Source organism: Anopheles coluzzii, chromosome X (assembly GCF_943734685.1).
Source record: "Anopheles coluzzii chromosome X, AcolN3, whole genome shotgun sequence".
In the NCBI taxonomy this organism is placed as follows: Eukaryota; Metazoa; Arthropoda; class Insecta; order Diptera; family Culicidae; genus Anopheles; species Anopheles coluzzii.
The window spans coordinates 6986318-7005925 of record NC_064669.1 but is presented as its reverse complement, the minus strand read 5'-3'; the positions used below and the strand labels follow the sequence as shown (position 1 = coordinate 7005925).

Sequence of the window (19608 nt, the reverse complement as noted above, 5' to 3'; positions counted from 1 at the left end):
AAATGTTTCGCTCGCTTTTTTGAAACGAGGCGGGAAAGATAAATCTTCGCTCGGTTTGGCCCATTTACAGGGGTGAGGTTTTTTTTCTCCATCGTATGCAGTGTTGCGCCTGAAAGTATGCAGCGCGAGTGCAGAGAACAATTTTCGATCTAGTTAGGCTTGATTTCTTACCAATTCACTGAATCCGTGTTTAGTTCGCAGAAAAACGCCTTTTTTAAACTATTTTCCTTGTGTGAGATTAAATGTTTTATAAAAGCAATGCAGCAATTTTTTAAAACAATTTTTCCAATTTTTATTTTCTCCAGCTTTCATACTCAATAATATTCTTTATTTACCATAGCTGGCAACAAAAACTATGAAAAAGCCGTCATATTGCCTATCTTTAGGCGCACAAGCTGCTTTTCAGTTTTGCTCATTTGATCACCTGTTTGAAGTCGGTCCCGTAGTACAGTCGTCAACTCGTACGACTTAACAGCATGCCCGTTATGGGTTCAAGCTCCAAATGGACCGTGCCACCATACGTAGGACTGTGACTATTCTGCTATGGGGGGGAAATACACCACAGTGACTTGCAGGGTTTTCCGATAGAGCTCAAGACCGCGGGACACTTTGATGAATCTGCGGGAGTCAATTGCAAGATTGCGGTACGACACTTGAAAACGTTGACGATATCGGAATCTGCGGATTTGTATCGCAGGACTGAGGCACACTTTTTCGGGCACACTATCGCTTGATATAACTTGATACCCAAAAATGAAATGAAATTAAAATTAAATTAAATTAAATTAAATGTTATGTTTTTACAGTGTACATCAACAATTAATTCGCTTACAAACACGTTCAAGCCTCAAATAGTGGGAACTTAAAATAAAAATAAATAAAAAATTAGTCTGTCAAGTAATATGTCCCTGGGGTGCGATACTGTACCCGAAAAAGTGTGCCGCAGTCTTGCGATACTAATCCGCAGATCCCGGTATCGTCAACGTTTTCAAATCCCGCAGATTCGTCAAAGTGTCCCGCGGTGTTGAGTTCTATCGGAAAACCCTGCAAGTCACTGTGGTGTATAGGCAGACCTTGACAGACAACGGTTGTTGAGCCAAAAAAGAAGATGAAAAAGATCACCTGTTGTTTGAATAGCTCATTCGAGCAGGTCTCATTATTTTGATTTGATCTGATTTGTCCTTATGTCCTCATAATCGATAGCTTGCCGGTAACTTCTTGCAAACGTTAATTGTTAGGCACCAAGGAAAGTGAACTCTTTGAAAACTAAACCCTTTTATTCATTTCAACTAGCCTGATTCATAGCAAAGTTTGCAAATTAATGCACGCACGCCTGATTTTCCGCCTAAAGGTATGCACTATGTAGCGCAAAAGTGTCTTATTTAGGCAAAGAGCTTGAATTTGTACCACACGGTTGTCTTTTACGCAGTTTACTCATTCGGTTTTAGGTAATACTCAGTAATAAGTAGGTATGTTTCACTCAATCATTGGACAAGTATTTTTAGAGCGCTGATAGAGTGCTTTTTAAAAATGTTACCTACATTACTGCAATTAGCCCCGCCGCTTGTGCTCTTGCTCTGTCCCTTTTATTTAACCCGCCTGTAACATGATTCTTCCAGCCACTAGAGATCAATTAGTATGCTGAATCCAATAATAGGGATGAGCTTGTGATGAATTATTAGATTACTTCCCACCCTAACCCGATCAAAGAGGCTGGAGGCGACAAACGTTTTTTTTTTTGTTTGCGTACACACCAACATCCAATCATATTGGTATTAATACAGTAGTGAATTCTGTACGTTTTTTTTTGTTTGCTGTTTCCGTCCTACCCACGCCACGCTTTGCTCCCAGCACGGACACTATTAATTTGCTATCGTTTCACAGTTTACCACGAATACCCGTTAGCGCGCAGCAACTCGATTAGATTGATGGATTTCTAATTGAATTGATTGATGAAAACGTGAGCACGCCGCTGAAAGGGTGAGCCGAGAGAGAAAAAAAGAGGAAAAGCACAAACCAAATAACAACAACAAAAAATCCACTTTTTTCATCTTCCTACCCCGCTCATCTCATCTGCCCCACGGTCCGGTTGCGAGCGTTCCGATTCTAGCAAACTCCCCCACACTCCCGACCCGCCTTTCTCATCTTGCTAATGGCAATCCTTTTTTCAGCTAGAGCTAGTGGGAAGGTTTTATTCGGTTCTTCTTCTAAACTCTAAACGACAACACGGAAAGGGAGAGCTTTAATAGGTTTAGGGTTTTGCGGGAGGGGGCACAAGCGAGCCCGGTATAATGATTCCCTTTCCGCGCAGCTCCCAGCAACACCTCGGCCAGGCTTTAATGGCCAGTCCATCAAGTGCCCAGCTGCTGGTGTTTAAGGTGCGAGATACCGTGGTTGATGTTATTTTTCACTGCCAGCCGCCCCGGTGTTCATTCTCCCACACAGTGTGTCCTTCACGCAGGTAGCACAGGGGCCAAGCTTTTTTTCTTCCCCTCTTTCTCTCTCTCTCTCTTTCCTACTCCCATCTAATAGTTGTCCCTTGGCATGGTGTAGGAGCTGAAATCTACTTGGCAAAAGGCCCACGAAATGGCAAACAGAATGCAAACAACAAGGCCTTCGCAAGGCCCCGTCGGCAATGTTATTGTTCCCCATCCTCCCTGCTGTGCCTGTGATACCTGTGTCTGCGGAAACCCTTCCAGGAAATAGTCACCACACGTGTGCGTATGTGTGGGACGAAGGGCGGAAGAGTTGATAGGCAAGATGATTACGTTGATGATGATGATGATGATACGAGGCAGGAGGATCATGTATACACATATCAATCATGTGAAAATAACCTCCCGCATGGGGAGGAAGGGAAGGAGCCGTACCGGGAAGGAAAACGTGAAAATTTCGTACCGTATTGTACTATGGGATTTGGTCCGGGGTATGTTTGCTTCCGTTTCAATGAGACTTTTATAAACGTTTGCCGACGATTCCAAGAGTTGGAGGCAGCTCCAGTTTTTTTTTCAATCGCTTCAGATACGTTGCGAAGAAGTTGGGAGCCCTTCCTCCTCCGAGGAACTGTTTCGGACGTCGAACCGATCGGACGTTGACAAAGAAATCAATTTCGAAGAATAATTTCCATAAAAATCTCCAATTTTTTTTTTCGAGCAAACATAATGTTTGCTCCAGTTTGGCCGACGGATGTGGAATAATTTTATTTTTTTTTTCTGGAACCTGATTTCGGGCAAAACAGAATATCCCATAGTGTCCTCAGCTTGACCGGCACCCCCCCTCCCCTTATCAACCGAGTCCGGAAAAGCTGGAGCAAAAAGGGCACAGCATGGCACAGCACGAGCAGCGATAAGAATGCTCGTTAGGAGGGGGAACGTAAGACGTACCCTGGGCGATTCGAGCTCGGCCAGGAAGATAGGGCGACGACTATCGAAAGGAAACGAAAAGCCTCAGCCCCGGAAGGTAACCGAAAGTGTCATCAGATGCCTCGTATGTGTGTGTGTGCGCGCTTATCCCTTTCGCCATCCACCTCAGGTGACAGATGACGTAGACGAAGTCGCGAGTCGTACCCCCAAAATGCAGCAAATATTGTTTAGCTCACTGTACGGGGGCAATTCCTTCCCGAAGCTCCTCAGGGTTACCAACGCAACGTTGCCCACGGTCGTGCGAGGTGGTTGATTGTTTATTCATACTTCAACAATGCTTCCGGTGGCTAACGAATGGCGCGCACATGCACGGTTGAAGTGCTGAATTTCCCCAGCTATATGGACTTTCGGACGCGCTGACAGAGGCATCCAATAAGCTTTCGGTGCCACCTTCACGCCAAATTGGGATGGTGGAGGCGGTGGAGTGTGTTCCTCCCAACAGACGAAAGACCTGTCGAAGCTCGATTGATCAGCCTGACTTCCTCGTCGGGTGCAAAAACAATGAAACGATGAGAAGTAATGTTTGCAGCTGCCGGTGTGCAAGAAAGAGATCCAAACGAACATCGGGAGAGGGTGAGAGTAAACCAAGTAAAAACTGTATTCAATTGTACCATTGAAATTTAGAGTTTTCAATGGCGCAACAGCTAGTGTCTGTACACACTTGCATAACCATTCCTGGATAGCATCTATGTTAATATGTTTAAATCATCCGTTGAAAGTTCATCATTAAATCGTGGCGAGAATCATTTTCATATGCCCCGCCAAAACGATTTTGCTACAAATGTGGCCCGCAGATCGAAAAGGTTGTTCTACTTCTGGAAAGGTATTGCAAAAGGCATCCTTGTTTTATATTTGCAATACGGCTTGGTCGTTTTAAAGGAAACCAATATAAGCCCGTATCTTTAGTATGCATTTAGCAGTGCTGCAAAATGTCACTGTCAATGTCAAATAAAAATCTGACTGAAATAAATTCCATTTCAGCTTCACATACTCAATTGTGATAATCAGAGGTGATGCTCAAACAGAGGGGGGGGGGGGGGTCCTATACTTGCTTGGTGACATTTTAGCAACTAGCGCTTGGTCAGTCACAATGTCATGACTTTTTTTTTAAACTGTGATCAGTTCTGTAAAAAGTCACTGAAATAGTCATGACAAATTTCGACTGAAACAAAATCATGTCAGCGTCACGAGCTCTACTGTGATGATCAGAGGTGAGACTCAAACATTCGTTGCGACCATCATATGCTTGATGATATATTGTGCAACTAACTCTTGGTCAGTCACTTGGTCGCGACTTTTTCTGTCGGTGATCATCACGGGAGATATGCGGTGCGTGCGAGTGGTTCCAAGAAACAAAATTAGTGTGGTTTCTCGCTCTGTTTGACCTGACAGACCGTTAAATCAGAAAGAGCGAGAAAGCATGCTCATTTTGAGGCTTGGGACCACACGCCAAGTATATTCCAAGAATGGCGTGACTATCACCGAAAACAAATCTCTTGACCAAGTGAGTAGTCAAGAGTTGGGTGTTAGACAACATATTACCAAGCATGTGATTGGTCCACCCACTGTGTGAGTCTCACCTCTGATCATCACAGTTGATTGGAGCTTCGTTTCAGTCATAGGTGTTCGCGACTGAAACAGTGATATGAAAAAAAAAATGATACTGCTTGCACCGCCATTAAGCTCAGCTTGTCAGTCAGAGCATCTGCATTGGAGTCAAGCTTTTGCGTTCGGCATGTCAATGAGTATCAGCAAAGAACATCAAGCTACCACAGATATGTTCATTGTTTTCCGTGATGATTATCCCGTCATTCACATGGCATTTTGCAGCACTGGCATATAGAATTTAACGTTAGGATTTGTTAATTTTAAAATTTGAATCAGCATCTATACAAACATTTGGAGAATATATGTCATTGCTTGAACGATATTTGTAAGACAAATACCTCAATTTTCCAGCTCGACTAGTGGATAATCTGTCACGCGTTTTGCTATGCTTCCAGTTGATGCACTGTAGTCAGTTGCTTTTTTTTACAGCCATCTTATTTACAAACTAGTTCGAGTCCATTTTTTAAACAGATCCTAGCCTACCTGCCTTCTATTAGATCTAATTAGGAGGATGTACCAAATGTACTGGGTAAAACGCTTTTAATTGCGTTTCAATTTGATGAAAAAGTATTTGCTCTTGATGATTGGAGATGTTGAATTTATGTGAACATTCACTTAGTCGTTTTTGAGAAGATTGAACAAATCGTTCACAAACCAAGATCTGACTGCACGACATCTTCATTGGATAAATATAGTTGCTGAAGTCTCGTAAGAAGTAGAATAAAATGTATTTCATGTTTTTGTAAAAAAAAAACCGAAAAAAAGTTTTAATATAAATTTTACAGAAATACTAATTTTTTAATACAACTGTCGAAAATGCATTGAAAATACCATTTAAACAAAAATCCCCAAGTAAAACCACGATAAAAACCCAAAAACTAAATACCGTATAAAACGGTACAACACTGCCCGAAGCGCGAACATCCGGAACTCGATCTGCCACATATAAATGAGCACTGTAGACACACACCGTATCATTGCTCACCCACAAACCATCTAACGACATGTTTTGCGGCCATTGTCGTCGACGCGTGTACACGCTTGTGTGCGGGAGAATCGACCCGTTGCCGTTTGACGTGACTGGTGGCAGTTTGCACGTCGTAGTGGCCGACTGATAGGGCCCTTGTTTGCTATTTTCACTCTATGTCTAGCGCGCGCGAGAGCGAAAAACGACCACGGTGTGTGTGTGTGTGGATGAAAAAATCAATGAACCATCCCAGGGCGATCCCGCACGCTGGGACCGTCCAGCCGAGGTGCGGGCGGGTAATTGATAAAATATAGATAAATTGCCATTTATTACAATCGACCTCATTAGGACGGAGGCCGCGACGTGAGCGGAGCCGCGCGTAGATGCTAATGTAAGCGCGCGTGTAAGCAAACAGAAGAAAGAGAGAGAGAGAGAGAGAGAGAGAGAGAGAGAGAGAGAGAGAGAGAGGGAGTGAGAGAGATGGAAAAGAAGCTAATGATGAGGTTCCACCGAAAGCCTGAAACAAAGATGTGACCGCTCAAACGAAACGGAACACATTCCAACGCTTAATGTCCACTGTGCGAATCTAGCAATCTTCCGCACATGTTGTTGGACGTTTGTACTTGCCCGTCATTGCGCTCCTCGCCCCACAAAGCGTAACTGATCCTTCTTAAAACCAAGTGTCAATATGTTGCTACATCCACGATCTCGGTAAACCCATCCCACCCCGGCGCTTGTCTAACTAATCCGCTTTGCTCCGGCCAACGGTTTTGCGGTGATAAATTATTCATCACTGCAGGCCGGGCACTGGTACGGAATTTTTTAAACGCTCTGCATTATGCTCTCTCCTACATCGAGGTATGTGCGTGTAAATGTGTGTGTGTGTGTGTGCGAGTAATTCGTTAATCTAGAGCACTGGTGCTGGTGCCTGCTGCTGTAGGACGGTTGCTGCTCGCTGCGTGGTTCTCCGTGCGATCGATAAAATCGAACTACCCACCGAAAAACCTTTCAGCACCGAAGTGCTACGCGGGATCAGTGACCGGACGGGTGGCTTGGCGGTCGAAGAAGAGTCTTGTGTGGCCATACAATCGGTCCCGTGGGAACCATTGCCATCGGTCGCTCGACGGAAGGCTCTCCGTTCCGATAAGGCAGCGATTTTGTGCTGTGCCGCCCGATGCAGTTCGTCGAGGGGTCCGTTGAACCGTTCACTTGCAAGGCCAACGGACCCCGTGTGGCATTCTTCCATGTGCCGGCGAACGCGGTCAAGCGTGATGGGCGTGTATCTGAAGGGCAGAGCATCGGTCGGTCATCGTCGGTGTCGGGTGGGACATGTTAAAACCGATCATTGGGGGTTTCCTTTTCTTTCCTTTTTTTTTTGCTGTCCGGTCTTGTGGGCAGTTCTGAGCAGCTAGCTAACCCCCTCCCGGGGCCATGTTTGATGGCTGATGCCGCCCCATATCAGAGTGCTGCTAAGTGGAGCTGCTTGGAGGACGGGACTGGGATGACTTCCATAATAATTTCCTACTCTCAAGCAGCGGGGGCCTACAAATTCCTGCAAAACTATCTCGGAAAAACTATTGCGAGGTACTCTTTCAACCTTCCCTCTCCCTTTTCTTTTTATTCCGGAAGTTCCACATCTCCCATTAATAAATAACGATAAAACTCAATGGATTACTTGCCCTGGAGGGGAGGGCAGTGCCGGAACGCTTCCGGCTAGTGAGAGTCGGGCTGAGGGCGCACCAACACACACACCCCCAACCCAACGTCATCTTTAGCTCGTGCTGCCAGCATGCCAAAAAGTAGGTAAGATTTTGGTGCGCTTTCCGCCCTGCCCGGCAATGGGTTTTTGGGGAGCCTCGGAAAGCTCGGACTGCATCAAAACCACCAGCCCCACCGGCAGGCAAGGTCCGGCGCAGCACTAGCTGACGAGTAGTAAAATCCAACCGCATGGAGCGTGCGCTGGCAATTTGTATGATTTATTTATCATCCAACCCGCCCCGCGTACGGGTACGGGACTCTGGGGAGGAGGTTTGAGCCTTCCCGGTCAGTGCCGCGGCTAGTGTACCGGAGCCGAGTTGTTGGAATGCGATAAATTGTCGGCAATTCCGGCAGCCGTGGAGACGACAATCCCAACGTCCCAACGATTCACTGTCAACGGGTAGGAGCTTTATGGCGGTCAGTTTCGTCAGAGGATACACTCCAGCGGTTCCCGAGGTAGTCCGCAGGCAGGATGACACAACCGGGAAAGTCAACCAATTCAGGTGCCAATATCACGGCTGCACTACCGTTCAAGTAGCTTTGACACAGTATCGTGTCGTGCCGTCCGGTGCGAATGGTGGGAAAGATTTATGAGCCTGCGCACCGACCGCTCCGTTTGCCGCAAAACCCCCCCACATTGGAGTCTGGCATTCTGGAGCAATTTCCTATCACGGCTGAATGTCTGAATGCTCCAACCGGGTGCTCCGGTCACTTTAATCCTTTCCCAACGCTTGCAGTACGTTCTGGAGTGCTACGGGGTCACTGGCTCGTAAATCAAATCACGCCACAAGTTCCCGAGAGGTACTGCAAACTATCCGAGTAAACTATTCTCCAGCTTTTGTTGTTGTTGTTGGTTGTTGCTCTCATACTGAACTGCTGGAGTCTGTAAGTTCTGCTTCGGCACAACCTCCCACCCCCCCTCCCCACCAGGGAGCGTGCGGAACAAAAGCGTGGACCACTAACAATGACAACCACTTGCGTGTCAGTGCATCGCTATCGCGTGTGTTTTACTTTTTTATCGCACAACAGCAAACCCCAGAACCGCGCCAGTTGACAACCCCGGGCCAACCATCCCCCCCCCCTCCCGGCGCCATTTCCATCGCTTTGCGGCACTCCGTTTGATCCGGTGCGGTGTTGATTCGGTGGTTGGCTCGGCAGTGGCAGCGATTTGACCGTAAATCCACGTGCTTGATGGGGGATGAAGACCGCCAACATGCGGGTGTGCCCTCACCACTTGCCACTCACTTGGCGCAGCGTGGTTATGTACCATACGTCCATGAGTTGCGATTCCTCCTCAAGTCAAGTGTGTGTGTGTGTGTGTGTGTGTGTCCCGCCCCAGAAGGATGCGGGTGAAGGAGCAACTAGCCCAAGAGGGAAAAAAAGCTACAAAATAAATAATTGAAAGCGAAAGCGGAGATCTTACCAGGCACATTCACAGTTCACAGCTACACTGCGCACTAATTGAAATGTCCGCCCGCTGCTAATTGTTGGCCCGAGCAGTGTGGAGAGCGGTGGAGGCCCACCGACGGCAAAGATTCCCGCTGCTCAAGAAGCGACGCGTGCACACCAGTCACGTTGCACAGCGGGACGTTGGTGCAGCTGCAGGAAGGACCAGATTTAATTAGCAACTGTGCAAGTCCTTCTTAAGCTTTTTTTTTTTGTTTTTTATTTGCTGTTCAGGCAAATGGCGCTGAGATGCACTGAAGTTTCTCTGCTGCCCGTTGCCATGGTTGGATGGTGCGCAAAGCGTACCACATCTTCTCACCAAGCAACAGGGGGAGAGGCAAGCAAAAAATCACAAACGCAACGCTCAGTCAGCATCAATTATATTACATTTTATCGTAGCCATCGTGGTTTAAACGCTCACCACGGTGAAGGGCAAGGTAGGGAGGTGCACGTTGCTGCTGATGGTGACAAAGGACCTCGGTTACTTGCGAGCAAATGGCACGATACGTACTAGCAGACTAACTAGCTTCTTGCTCAGGGCTTGTATGTATGTGCTGACTGTACGCTCTGTGTGTAGGTGTGTGTGTTGAACGCTTTTTGGAAGTTTTCGTCTGTACGCGTCGGACACAGGCGCGCGCGTGACGTCACCGCGCGTCACCGGTAGCGTCCCTGCGCGGTTAATCAAAAATGAATTAATAATCATTTACTCAACGACAGGTTCAGTTTGTCACACTTTTTGGGAGGCAGTCGGGTCTGCGGCCGACGCAGGAAACAGAAGAGCGAATGACCCCGTCACCGCAACAGGGGGAGTAATACGGAGAAGTCTACTTCGCCTCCGCCGCGCTGTACTGTAACTGATGAGTAAACAGACACACTATTATATTCCCATTTCTGCTAATCATCTTGTCAGTGGTACATACACTGTTTCTGCGTTGAGTTCTGCGTCATCTACACCGCTCGCTTCCAAACACGCAGCTCTCCCAGACCAGGTGTCACAAAGATTCATCGTAGCACTGTATGGGGTTGCCCTGTGTCTGCGTTCTGCTTATTTGCTTCCCATTCGTTCAATTAACCTTTTCATCTTTCTCTTTCTCTCTTCTCTTCTCTTATTCTACGCTGCGATTCCCAACCAGGTACTGCGCACCGATGACTCTGCTGGGCTATCTCTACATCCGCACGTCCCGTGAGCTGCGTCCCCCGGACGGACCACTCTCGATAATGATGTTCGAGGCTCGGGCCGAAGCTCGCAGCCGTCAAATGTAAGTACACACACATAGACATACACAGACACACACACACACAGACCCAACTACTCGTTCGCCTTTCTGTCCAGATTCCCCCGTAGTAATGGTTTAACTACGTCCCGTTTGTGTACTTGCTTGTGCGTGTGTGTGTGTGTGTGTGTGTGTTAGTGTTTGTGAGTTCTACTCCCGTGCCCCGTTAACGCGCTTGAACCCCCCGACCCGGGGACTGTTTCTTATCCGGCCGTGCAATAATTTATCGATTATGGAGTCTCTTACCTGGCGGGGGGCTTTCTGGTTGGTCGCACACGAGCCGGTTTCCCCCTTTGACGGCACGGTTCGTTTGATTACTGATTGCTGAGGTTGGGATCCGCTAATGAGATGCCTTTGTGTCTCTCTTCGGCGACTTCATCTCCCAGCCCGTTCTTCGTTCTTCGTCACAGTTGGCTGGCAAGCCTTCAGGGAAGCAATGAACGGATGATGCCGCTACCTGTGGACACCTCCAAATTGACTCCAGCCAATGTGCGTGCTTCGATTATCACCACAGCAACGCACGGCGAGTTTACACTGATGTCCCAATGACAAGTAATTGAAGGCGCTAGAGTGCTGGAATTGAACGATTTTGTTCCGGGATGTAACGTTACATCTTCAGGAAACGCACTGCTGCAAGACTCATCTACATCTGCTGATTGCAGCAATAGCCAGTACTCATCTTGGTGATGCTCTGGTGTAATTAACAGTCGGCTAACCGTCGTCGGGAAAGCAACCGGAGCAGACGCTGCAGATTGCGTCCTCTCGAGCAATCACTTAGGTGTCGTCAGTACGTACTAAGGGTTGCTGAAGCACCTTTATGGAAAGGATTTCAGTGATGAGATCACTGAATCGCTGATAGCATCTATGTATCTTGTTTGGGTTGGATTCTTGGTTTGGGTTGTCCTCAAAAATTGGATGTGTCCTCACTGTATTTTGTTTTGCTACTGAAATTGAATGTCCTTACGGAGAGCAGTTCATTGTCTGTCGAGGTATACCTGAATGGTAAGTGGTTTCAGAGAAAGCTATACAAAGCACTTTGATTGGCTACTGACTTGCTAATTACGTCGAGTTCTTGAGCTTTTAGTGACCTTAATGAAGATCTTTTGAAATAACTATCAATCTTTAATGAGTTCGTATCAATTATAAGACCAACGTGCTATACCTGTAAGCTGCTACAAACTTGATTAAAGAGGGTACTGAGTTGTCTATATCATCTTCTCTCGCAGAGTCAATCTATGAACTTGCTATTGGACTTTAGGATGTAAATAAATTAGCCAATCATGCCCATTTTGTTTCCAGCTTTCCATTTTGTGCAACCACTTCACGAAAAACAGTCTAAGTCGCCCAGCTGTAGGTGCTATAGTTGGACGCTAATATCCTCGGGCTAGCTCCAAATGCACTCTCCGTCCGTGTTACACCTTTACGCGAAGTAAAAGCAAGCGGCAGCAGACGGCCATAATCTTGCTGCTGTGTGTGAGCGTTAATTTCCTCCGTTTCCACGCCATGTTCACGGCTGCACATGCTTCTAATGTCCGCGTTTATGCGCTGTTAACGGCGCTTACGCTTGAATTTGCTCCCGAGCGGCAACCTATCAACAGCTCGGAGTTCTGTTCGCGCTGCCCGCGATACGATCTGCACGTCCTCGCTGCTTGAACCATCTGCTGCTGCTGCTGCTGCCATTGGCGGTCGGTTGGCAATTTTCCATATCTCATATCTATCCCTTCAACTCCGCTTGTCTTCGCCCAGCCTACTCTATTTACTCTCCCTGCGCTTTTGATAATAGCGAGCTGCCAAACACATTCGCTGATAGTGGTTTTATGGCTTCGATTAGATTGGCCCCCGCTCTCCGGAACGGGCGCACCGAAATCGATCCAACAGACGCCCGTGTCTTAGCACCTCTCCCTCCCTTTCGTGGCCTGGGTTCGCAGGCCACGCACCATCGCTCAAAAGGCGATGAATGAAAACCATCTGGGGCGCTGCGTAGCGTGATTTCTTCCCTGCCAGCCTGCCCTAGCTAGTCTTGGCACTGTCCTTGTGTGCTTGTGCTTTTATACCATCAATCTGTCACCACCTTCGCAGCACAGAACCCACCCAAAGAGCGTGTGCGTGTATTCGTGTATGTGTGTGTGTGTCCACAAATATTTCAATCACATTACCTCACACTCTGGTGAAGTGATCCTTAGTATCCTCCGGTTCCAAAATTGATGTCCCAGGGCCCCGTATGGTGGACGAATAAAAATCTGCCCCTACCCCGACACACTCCTTTAGCCTCCTGTCCCACCTCACCGGGGGTGGTTCCGGGTGCCGCAAGATGGCACCACAACCGTCGATCGGAATGCTATTCACGGGCAAGGGCAATCCATTTTCGTAGGTGGTGTGTGAAATCTCGGGCACGCGTGAGCTGTACTTGCAACTTGCGTGATTTGTTTGTTTTTTTCTCTCTCTCTCTGCTTTCTCCACGGTATTTAATTCTTCTCGCATTTTTCACGCGCACACAGCGTGCACTTTTTGTTGGCTCGCTGCAAACCGGGAACAAAAATACAACTTAAAGCGGATGTCTAGAGAGACGGAGAGAGAGAGAGAGAGAGAGAGAGAGAGAGAGAGCAGCAAAGCCAAAACCGTGGAAGGAAAGCCGCTACCGTGCTCTTTGGGTTCACTAGCTGGCACTTTAGCTGGCACAGCGATTTATTTCGAAATGTTTCGTACAGCTGCACCGGAATGTAGGCAAGCATCGCGCCACAATTTGTCGCCAGCGGGCGGGCGAAAATTGTTACACAAAATTTGAGTGCACAGAACAGAAAAGTGCAAACAAAAATGGTTAAAACTCTCCTGAGAAATTAATGTTCACCCTAGTCAGCGAGCCGCACGGGTGGGCGCGTGGAGCAAATGTTTTACAACATTTCGGGGGCCTGTATTTCAAGTTTTCTTTTGCCCGCTTTTTTTTGTCACTAGCTGCTCGCTTAGGTCATTTCGGCAGCCATGTTTGGCTTTGCCCTTTCCCGATGCGACCCGATGTAAGCGATAGTTTCGCAACCGTCCCAGTGCCATTAGAGTCGTTAGGGGAATACTTTAGTTTAAAGGACATCGGCTGCTCCCCGGGGGAGATGAGAGATTTGCAAATGAAAGGACACCCACGATGGGGAGCACGGATGGTAGCAGAGTTCGGGGCAGTGCGCGGGAGTGTCCCAAAACTTTTGATCATCTCGTCCCGTGGCATGATCCATGTAACTTGTTGGTCCGTTCCGTGGAGTAAGTTTCGGAGGACGGTTTTGCGAGTGTTTGAAGCTGAAGCTAGCAGTGTGACATCAAAATCATTTTGCTCGGTAACTTGATTCGCCAAACTAACTTTTTGGAGCAGAAGAGGAATAGGAGTATTTGTAACAAAAATTGTACATGCAAAAACGCGTGGTTTTTAACAAATTGTCACGTTCCAGTGCCTGGAATGAAGAAAATTCAGCGTAGAAGTTGTTGTAGCAAGATTTGTATGGATTCAAAGTTGAAGATGTATCCAAGACATATCTTCATTTCGCACCTCAAACAGCCAACGAAGTAGCAGCGTCACATTGTAACGCAAATATACTAGTTACCACAAGTAACTCACAGTTTTGAAGGTCTCTTGGTGGAAAGTGTCTTCCAACGTAACAAACCGTACACTCCAGCATGTCCTTGCTGTTTAGAGTGACACCATGTGTCATCAGTTACTGGTGCAAACGCGTCTATTTGTAGCAAGGACCCGTTACGTACCATACGTAGACAAACATTCGCCACGAGCTCACGCAACACCATAAATATTGGGGAGTGTTTCGCTGCGCAATGAAGATGCCCAGGAGAAAAGACAACCGCAGAAACGCCGACCTTAACCTTGAATTACAGACAAGGCGAACACAACCAAACAAACGTCTGTGCCACGTACTCGCTGTTTATTGATTTGTTTGCCACATGCATGTAAAACTACCCAGCGGTGACCATCGTGCGGGGTGAATCCATCAAGATTCGCAAACTTCCCGCCAGGGTACAGTTTGTTTGCGCTTTTAATTATACGGTACGCGGCATGGGATGGGTCCTGCCGCAACTTTAGCGTTTGCAACAAGTTTCCCTTAACCGTTGGTGTGTGTGTGTGTGTGTGTGCTGTTTGGGTGTGGTGTAGAAGAAGATAGCATCCCCACTCAGTGAGGGACACTTGGAAGAAGTGCTCCAAAAGTTTGGAAGTTGTCCACTTACCAACAAGGCTTTGTGGAATGATACCATAAGATCCTCTCTGATCCCACCAAGGGTGTGCAAGCGTTGGAGTGTCGGTGAAAGTTAACGTTATTAATGTCGGATGTCCCAGTCCGAGAATAAGAGTGGTTTAAGGAAAGCATCTGTTGGTTACATTTGCTCTATCTCTAGATATCATTTTTTGAACTCCGAGAAATGATTCCCATTTCCCGAAGCCCAAACAAATATATGTTAGGTTAGGTTAGGATTACTTGTTAGGTTTAACGTGTTCCAAGAAATGCCAAGTAAATTAAAGCGAGACCCCTACTAAGAAGACTAACGATACATGGCCTTTGAGTTTAAATGTCTGAATGCAACTGAAATGAACGGATGTGACTGAGGAGCTTGCCCAGGGAGGAGGAAGATATCTTCAAAGAGCACTCTCCAAAAAATTTCTCTTAAACTTTAGATGCTATCAGAAGGTATCTTAGATCAGTACATCAAAAATATCAACATTCCAATGGAAGACTGATAATTTTCACTTAAGATCCATCGCCTATTGTCTGCCTCAAACTTCTACCAGGATATCAACATCTAATTCCAGGTAACAGAAGAGTCAATCGAAACTAAGCTCCAAAATTCAGCATTGCTTTTTCAACTGGAATTCTTCACCAACAAACAGGTTACATAGCAAACCAATGTTGTACTTCTTTCTCCTGAATCTTTTGGTTACAAAATTGACGCACCCATACGCTTGACACACGTGGCAGAATCTTTAGTGCATTGACACACCCTTGGGCAAAAGTTCGCTGCTTACGCAAATGGTAGAACCCCGGGCAACTTCACGCTTCTGTTAACTGCGTGCACAATGAAGGCAATTTACGCGTGGCAAACCTAGGGTACTCCTTTCACTCGGAGTCAGCTGGCATTACAGCAGCCCAGCACAGGCACAGGCACACCACTGCGGCGAGCACCGAAATTACTGTCTCCAAAAACGTTGGACCATACTTTCGGCGGCTTCAAAAATTAATCATCTCGCAAAACTTGCTCCATCGCCCGCTCGGAACGATGTAGCAAACTTTGATTTCTTGTACGCCCGCGCAACAAACAGCACGCCGATGAATGGACCCTCGTCGGCTCGTCGGCTTGTGATGCTCCCACTACGGTTTTGGAATTTAAACTTTCCTCCATTGACGCCCCGGGGCGCACTGATTTCGGCAAACAACTGGCGCCAGCAACTCAAACAATTCGTTTGCGGACGATTGTCCACGGGAGAGAGCAAAAGTTGTGAGCAAAAAAAAAAACACAGTTTTTCCCTTCCTTCTTTTAGCTTCAGGGGGGGCTTTTGGTAACGGGGAAAACATCATCCCCTTCCGGGTTGAGCGAAAAATAATGTCCAGCCAGTCGTACCGTACCGTTTGCATACGGGATTTTCGGCGTCAACTTTTAGGCGCTCCGCTGGCAAGGTTCTGATGGCGGATCGTGTCCAGTCGCCGTTGCGCGTCTGTTTTGTGAACAACGGAAACTATCCCCGGTATCCCCCAAAACCTGGCCCAGCTAGTCCTGATAGTAACACGGTTAATGTTGCGCTATTAAAACTTTGGCTTTTGCGTAATTATTTCTCCAACCATACGACACAGTTGGAGCCGGGACCGGTAGAGCGTCTGAGTGTGTGTTTGTGTGTCGTTGCCGCCAAACTCCACGCTCCAAAACTTCGCTGCCATGGGCAACAAAAGGCGAATATGTGCTCTTTATTGCGTTTCTATTTGCTTACTTTATCTGCGCTTCTTGATTGCGTGTGTGTGTGCTTTTCGCATTCTCTCTCGCTCGCTCGCTGTGGCACCGGATGTACAAGGTAAACAACGCAAACCGTCCTCCGAGCTGCCAAACAAAAAAGCGTCACAGCACTTTGACAAAACCGGAGATGTTGGCGGTAACAAAGCGAAGAACCCCGAAGCTATAACGACCAGGGGCCACATGTTCATAAAGCTGTCGAGCTGCTTGCCCAAAATATCCGGCTCTGGAGAAGGGAGCGCGCAACACATCTCGTCCAGCAGCGGCATCGTCCCGCAGGAAGCGGAATGTGAGAATGGAACAGGAGGGACGCAATAAAAGCACATCTCCAACAAAAAAAAAAACCATGTATTCGAAGGTCCCGCAAGGTAGTGGACTTGAATGAAACGAAATTGCATTTCAGCTTGGTTGGTTGTGCAATAAATATGTACATATCCTGAGCTGATTGCTAGTCACACCCATCCCGTAATGTCCGTATCCGGCAGATCGGACATTAGGGGGTTGTGTGTGTGTGTGTGAGTGCTACAAAACTAAAAAGCGTACAGTTGCAGCCACCGAAATTATGAGCTATGCGATCGAGATGTTGGCCTGCGAATGAACGCCACCTTCGGGGTCGCTTTACGATTATTACGCCCGGTTTGCAATGGGTGAGGTTTCTGTCAAACATTGGGAAGCAGCGCACTGGCTCATTCTGCTCCAAAGTACGTGGGCAAGTGTCCCTGGCTCTTGGTGGCTCTTTTGTCTTTTTTTTTTGTTGTTGTTGCTTCCCAATATTTTTCTTCTACGGAACCATCTGGTTTCGCGTGTGCCAGGCAGTGGGATTTATTGAGCTATCAGGAAATCGCATCCTGTCCCGGGCGCTCAATCCCAGACATCTCGTGCGGGGACGACCACGCTTAGTGTCAAGACGGTTGCAGTACCTTCGAAACCCATCGAGCCAAACAAAATCACTCGTTCCCCCAAACACACACACACACACACACACACACACACACACACACACACAAAGCGAGAAGAGTATCAAAAACTCGCCACCCCTTCTGAGCGTCGTGTCGAAAGCTGGGCTGCACAAGGAAGGATCGTGGGATAGAGATAGAGAGAGAGAGGGGAAGCAGTGCACTTTTATTATTCCACTTCACCGGTGACCGGTTATCGTTTAATAACACGGGTCGAAGAGCTGCACGCGAATTTCTTGCCCAAGGACGTTTGAAATACATTGCGCGAAGCAGTTCCAGCAGTTCCGTTCACATTCGGGCGGCGCCATTTTGTGTCGCCATGACAGGTTACGACAAGTATCTGGCTATTTATCCAGCGGTCACGTTAAGTGAGTGCTAACGGGCGAAGGGGCAAACACGTGAGGAGCGTGGTGCTATCAGCGCCATCTGGCGCTTAATTGAGTTCGCCAACTGATGGCAATCTGGCGATGCTGAGTGAGCACCGGTGCAAGAGCTTGCCTTCGTCCCTGCAACCGCGGTTCGCGGTTTTTTGTTTGTTTGTTTTTGCGTCTCGATAAATTCGATTCATTTCCTATTATTCTTTGTTTCCCCTCTGTTTGGCGTACTGCAATTCATTTCGGGCAAACCTCAGAAAACCGATCATCAACCGGCGAAAAGGGAACCGCCGCAAGCGCTACCGATTTATGCGCGAAAATGGCATCAAGCAACGAGAAATCCATTAAAATCATTTGGACAGTGGTTAAAGTATTACATATGAAAACTCTATCTCTTTCCCTCCCTTTCTTTGAATTCCAATCTTGAGTTTGGGCTGCTTGATCGGTACAGTTTAACGGACGCACCACGAACGAGATGGCCCCAGGATGCGATATTCAAATTTGGCTTTTCAGTTGGGGGACAATTTGGCGCGTTTTTTTTGCATCCTGATGATGGCAGGGTTCGAAAGTAGCTATAGTGACTCGATCGGTACACTGGACACCTGTACCATCGTACGGAATAGGTAATGGAATTGACTGAGAATTTTACCAGAAATCGCGTGCTAGAAATTCCCAAACATTTTTGGGAAGTTAAGCACTATCAACGGAAATAGAAACGATGCCAATGTTTAATGATACATCATGTGTTTATGGCATCATCATGTATCCAGATGTCTAGCTGACCACATCAAAGTGCGATAAACTTGGTGGCAGTTACATTAATTACTTATCTTTAATTTGCTAAGGTCTAGTGGCCATTTCCAAGTTTATTTTCATTCAAAATGATCGTCGAAATGTAGGCTGTATTTGTATTAAAACGTTTAGACACGTTTAATGCATGACATTACCTATTCAGCTCGTTTTGTAGCAGAAGACCTAACAAGCAATGGTAATTTTAGTCTTCAATCTCCTGCTATCTCTAATCAATGCTTTAACTCGCAAAAAATAGCTTTGCTTTGTGGTTGATTTCGAGGTTGATTACCATTATGTTTTGCTTACCTTCCCAGAAGATGTAGTATAAGATCAGCAACAAATATAAAACGGAAAGATTACCAGTTCTGAGAATTCCACAATCGAGCGGAACATTTTCAGAGAACGGTTCAGTTTGTGCTTGTCCGATTGCCCGAGTGAGCCACTGTGCTAGGTTGTGCGCAGGCTGGCGGGCATAATTTTCGCCACAGAATTGCAGGAACCGGTAGCATGAGCAGAAACACGACGTGTGATGAGAACGTACCGTAGTACCCGAGAATATTATGAGCTATGCAAATTGCATCGAGGCTACAAATTCCCACCATGAACGGACATTGTAAACATGGTACTAGCAGCAGGACATTTACTTCACATTAAGCGAGAACATTTACTTCACATTTACCGCGTAGCAAGTTCTCTCCATGCTCAAGCAAACATTCCAAATAGCATATTGGTTTTGTAACAAACCATCACCAGGCGGCAGGCCGCTCTAGCTGGAATACTCTGCGGCACTCTGCGCTACTAGATTCGTAAATAAATAACAGCAGCTACGATTTACTGTTTTGGTCCTTCGGTGTGCACACTGTCACTGTTGCTGCAGCTTGCTCGGGGACAAACTTTAGCCCCGAACCGGGGATAAAACCCGCGGTGCGCCTTCTCAGGGACCACTCGGGCGTACAAAGTTTGAATTAATATTTGAGTACATGAAAACAAATGTTCATCCGTTTGCAGTTTGCTGGCACG

General features: G+C 47.0%; 2 protein-coding genes across 6 annotated transcripts in view; one reads left to right on the top strand and one right to left on the bottom strand.

Annotated features, from left to right (window-relative positions):
- The window catches only part of LOC120958800 (ras-interacting protein RIP3), a 230308-nt gene that overhangs the window by 162023 nt on the left and 48677 nt on the right, over window positions 1–19608 (bottom strand). The gene's annotated exons all lie outside the window — the stretch shown is intronic.
- The window catches only part of LOC120954892 (uncharacterized), an 85379-nt gene that overhangs the window by 39785 nt on the left and 25986 nt on the right, over window positions 1–19608 (top strand). For all 5 annotated transcript variants that reach the window (XM_040375251.2, XM_040375223.2, XM_040375216.2 and 2 more), the window contains one exon: window positions 10335–10460. In XM_040375251.2, coding sequence (XP_040231185.2) covers window positions 10335–10460 — 126 coding nt within the window. The remainder of the gene's footprint in view (window positions 1–10334; window positions 10461–19608) is intronic.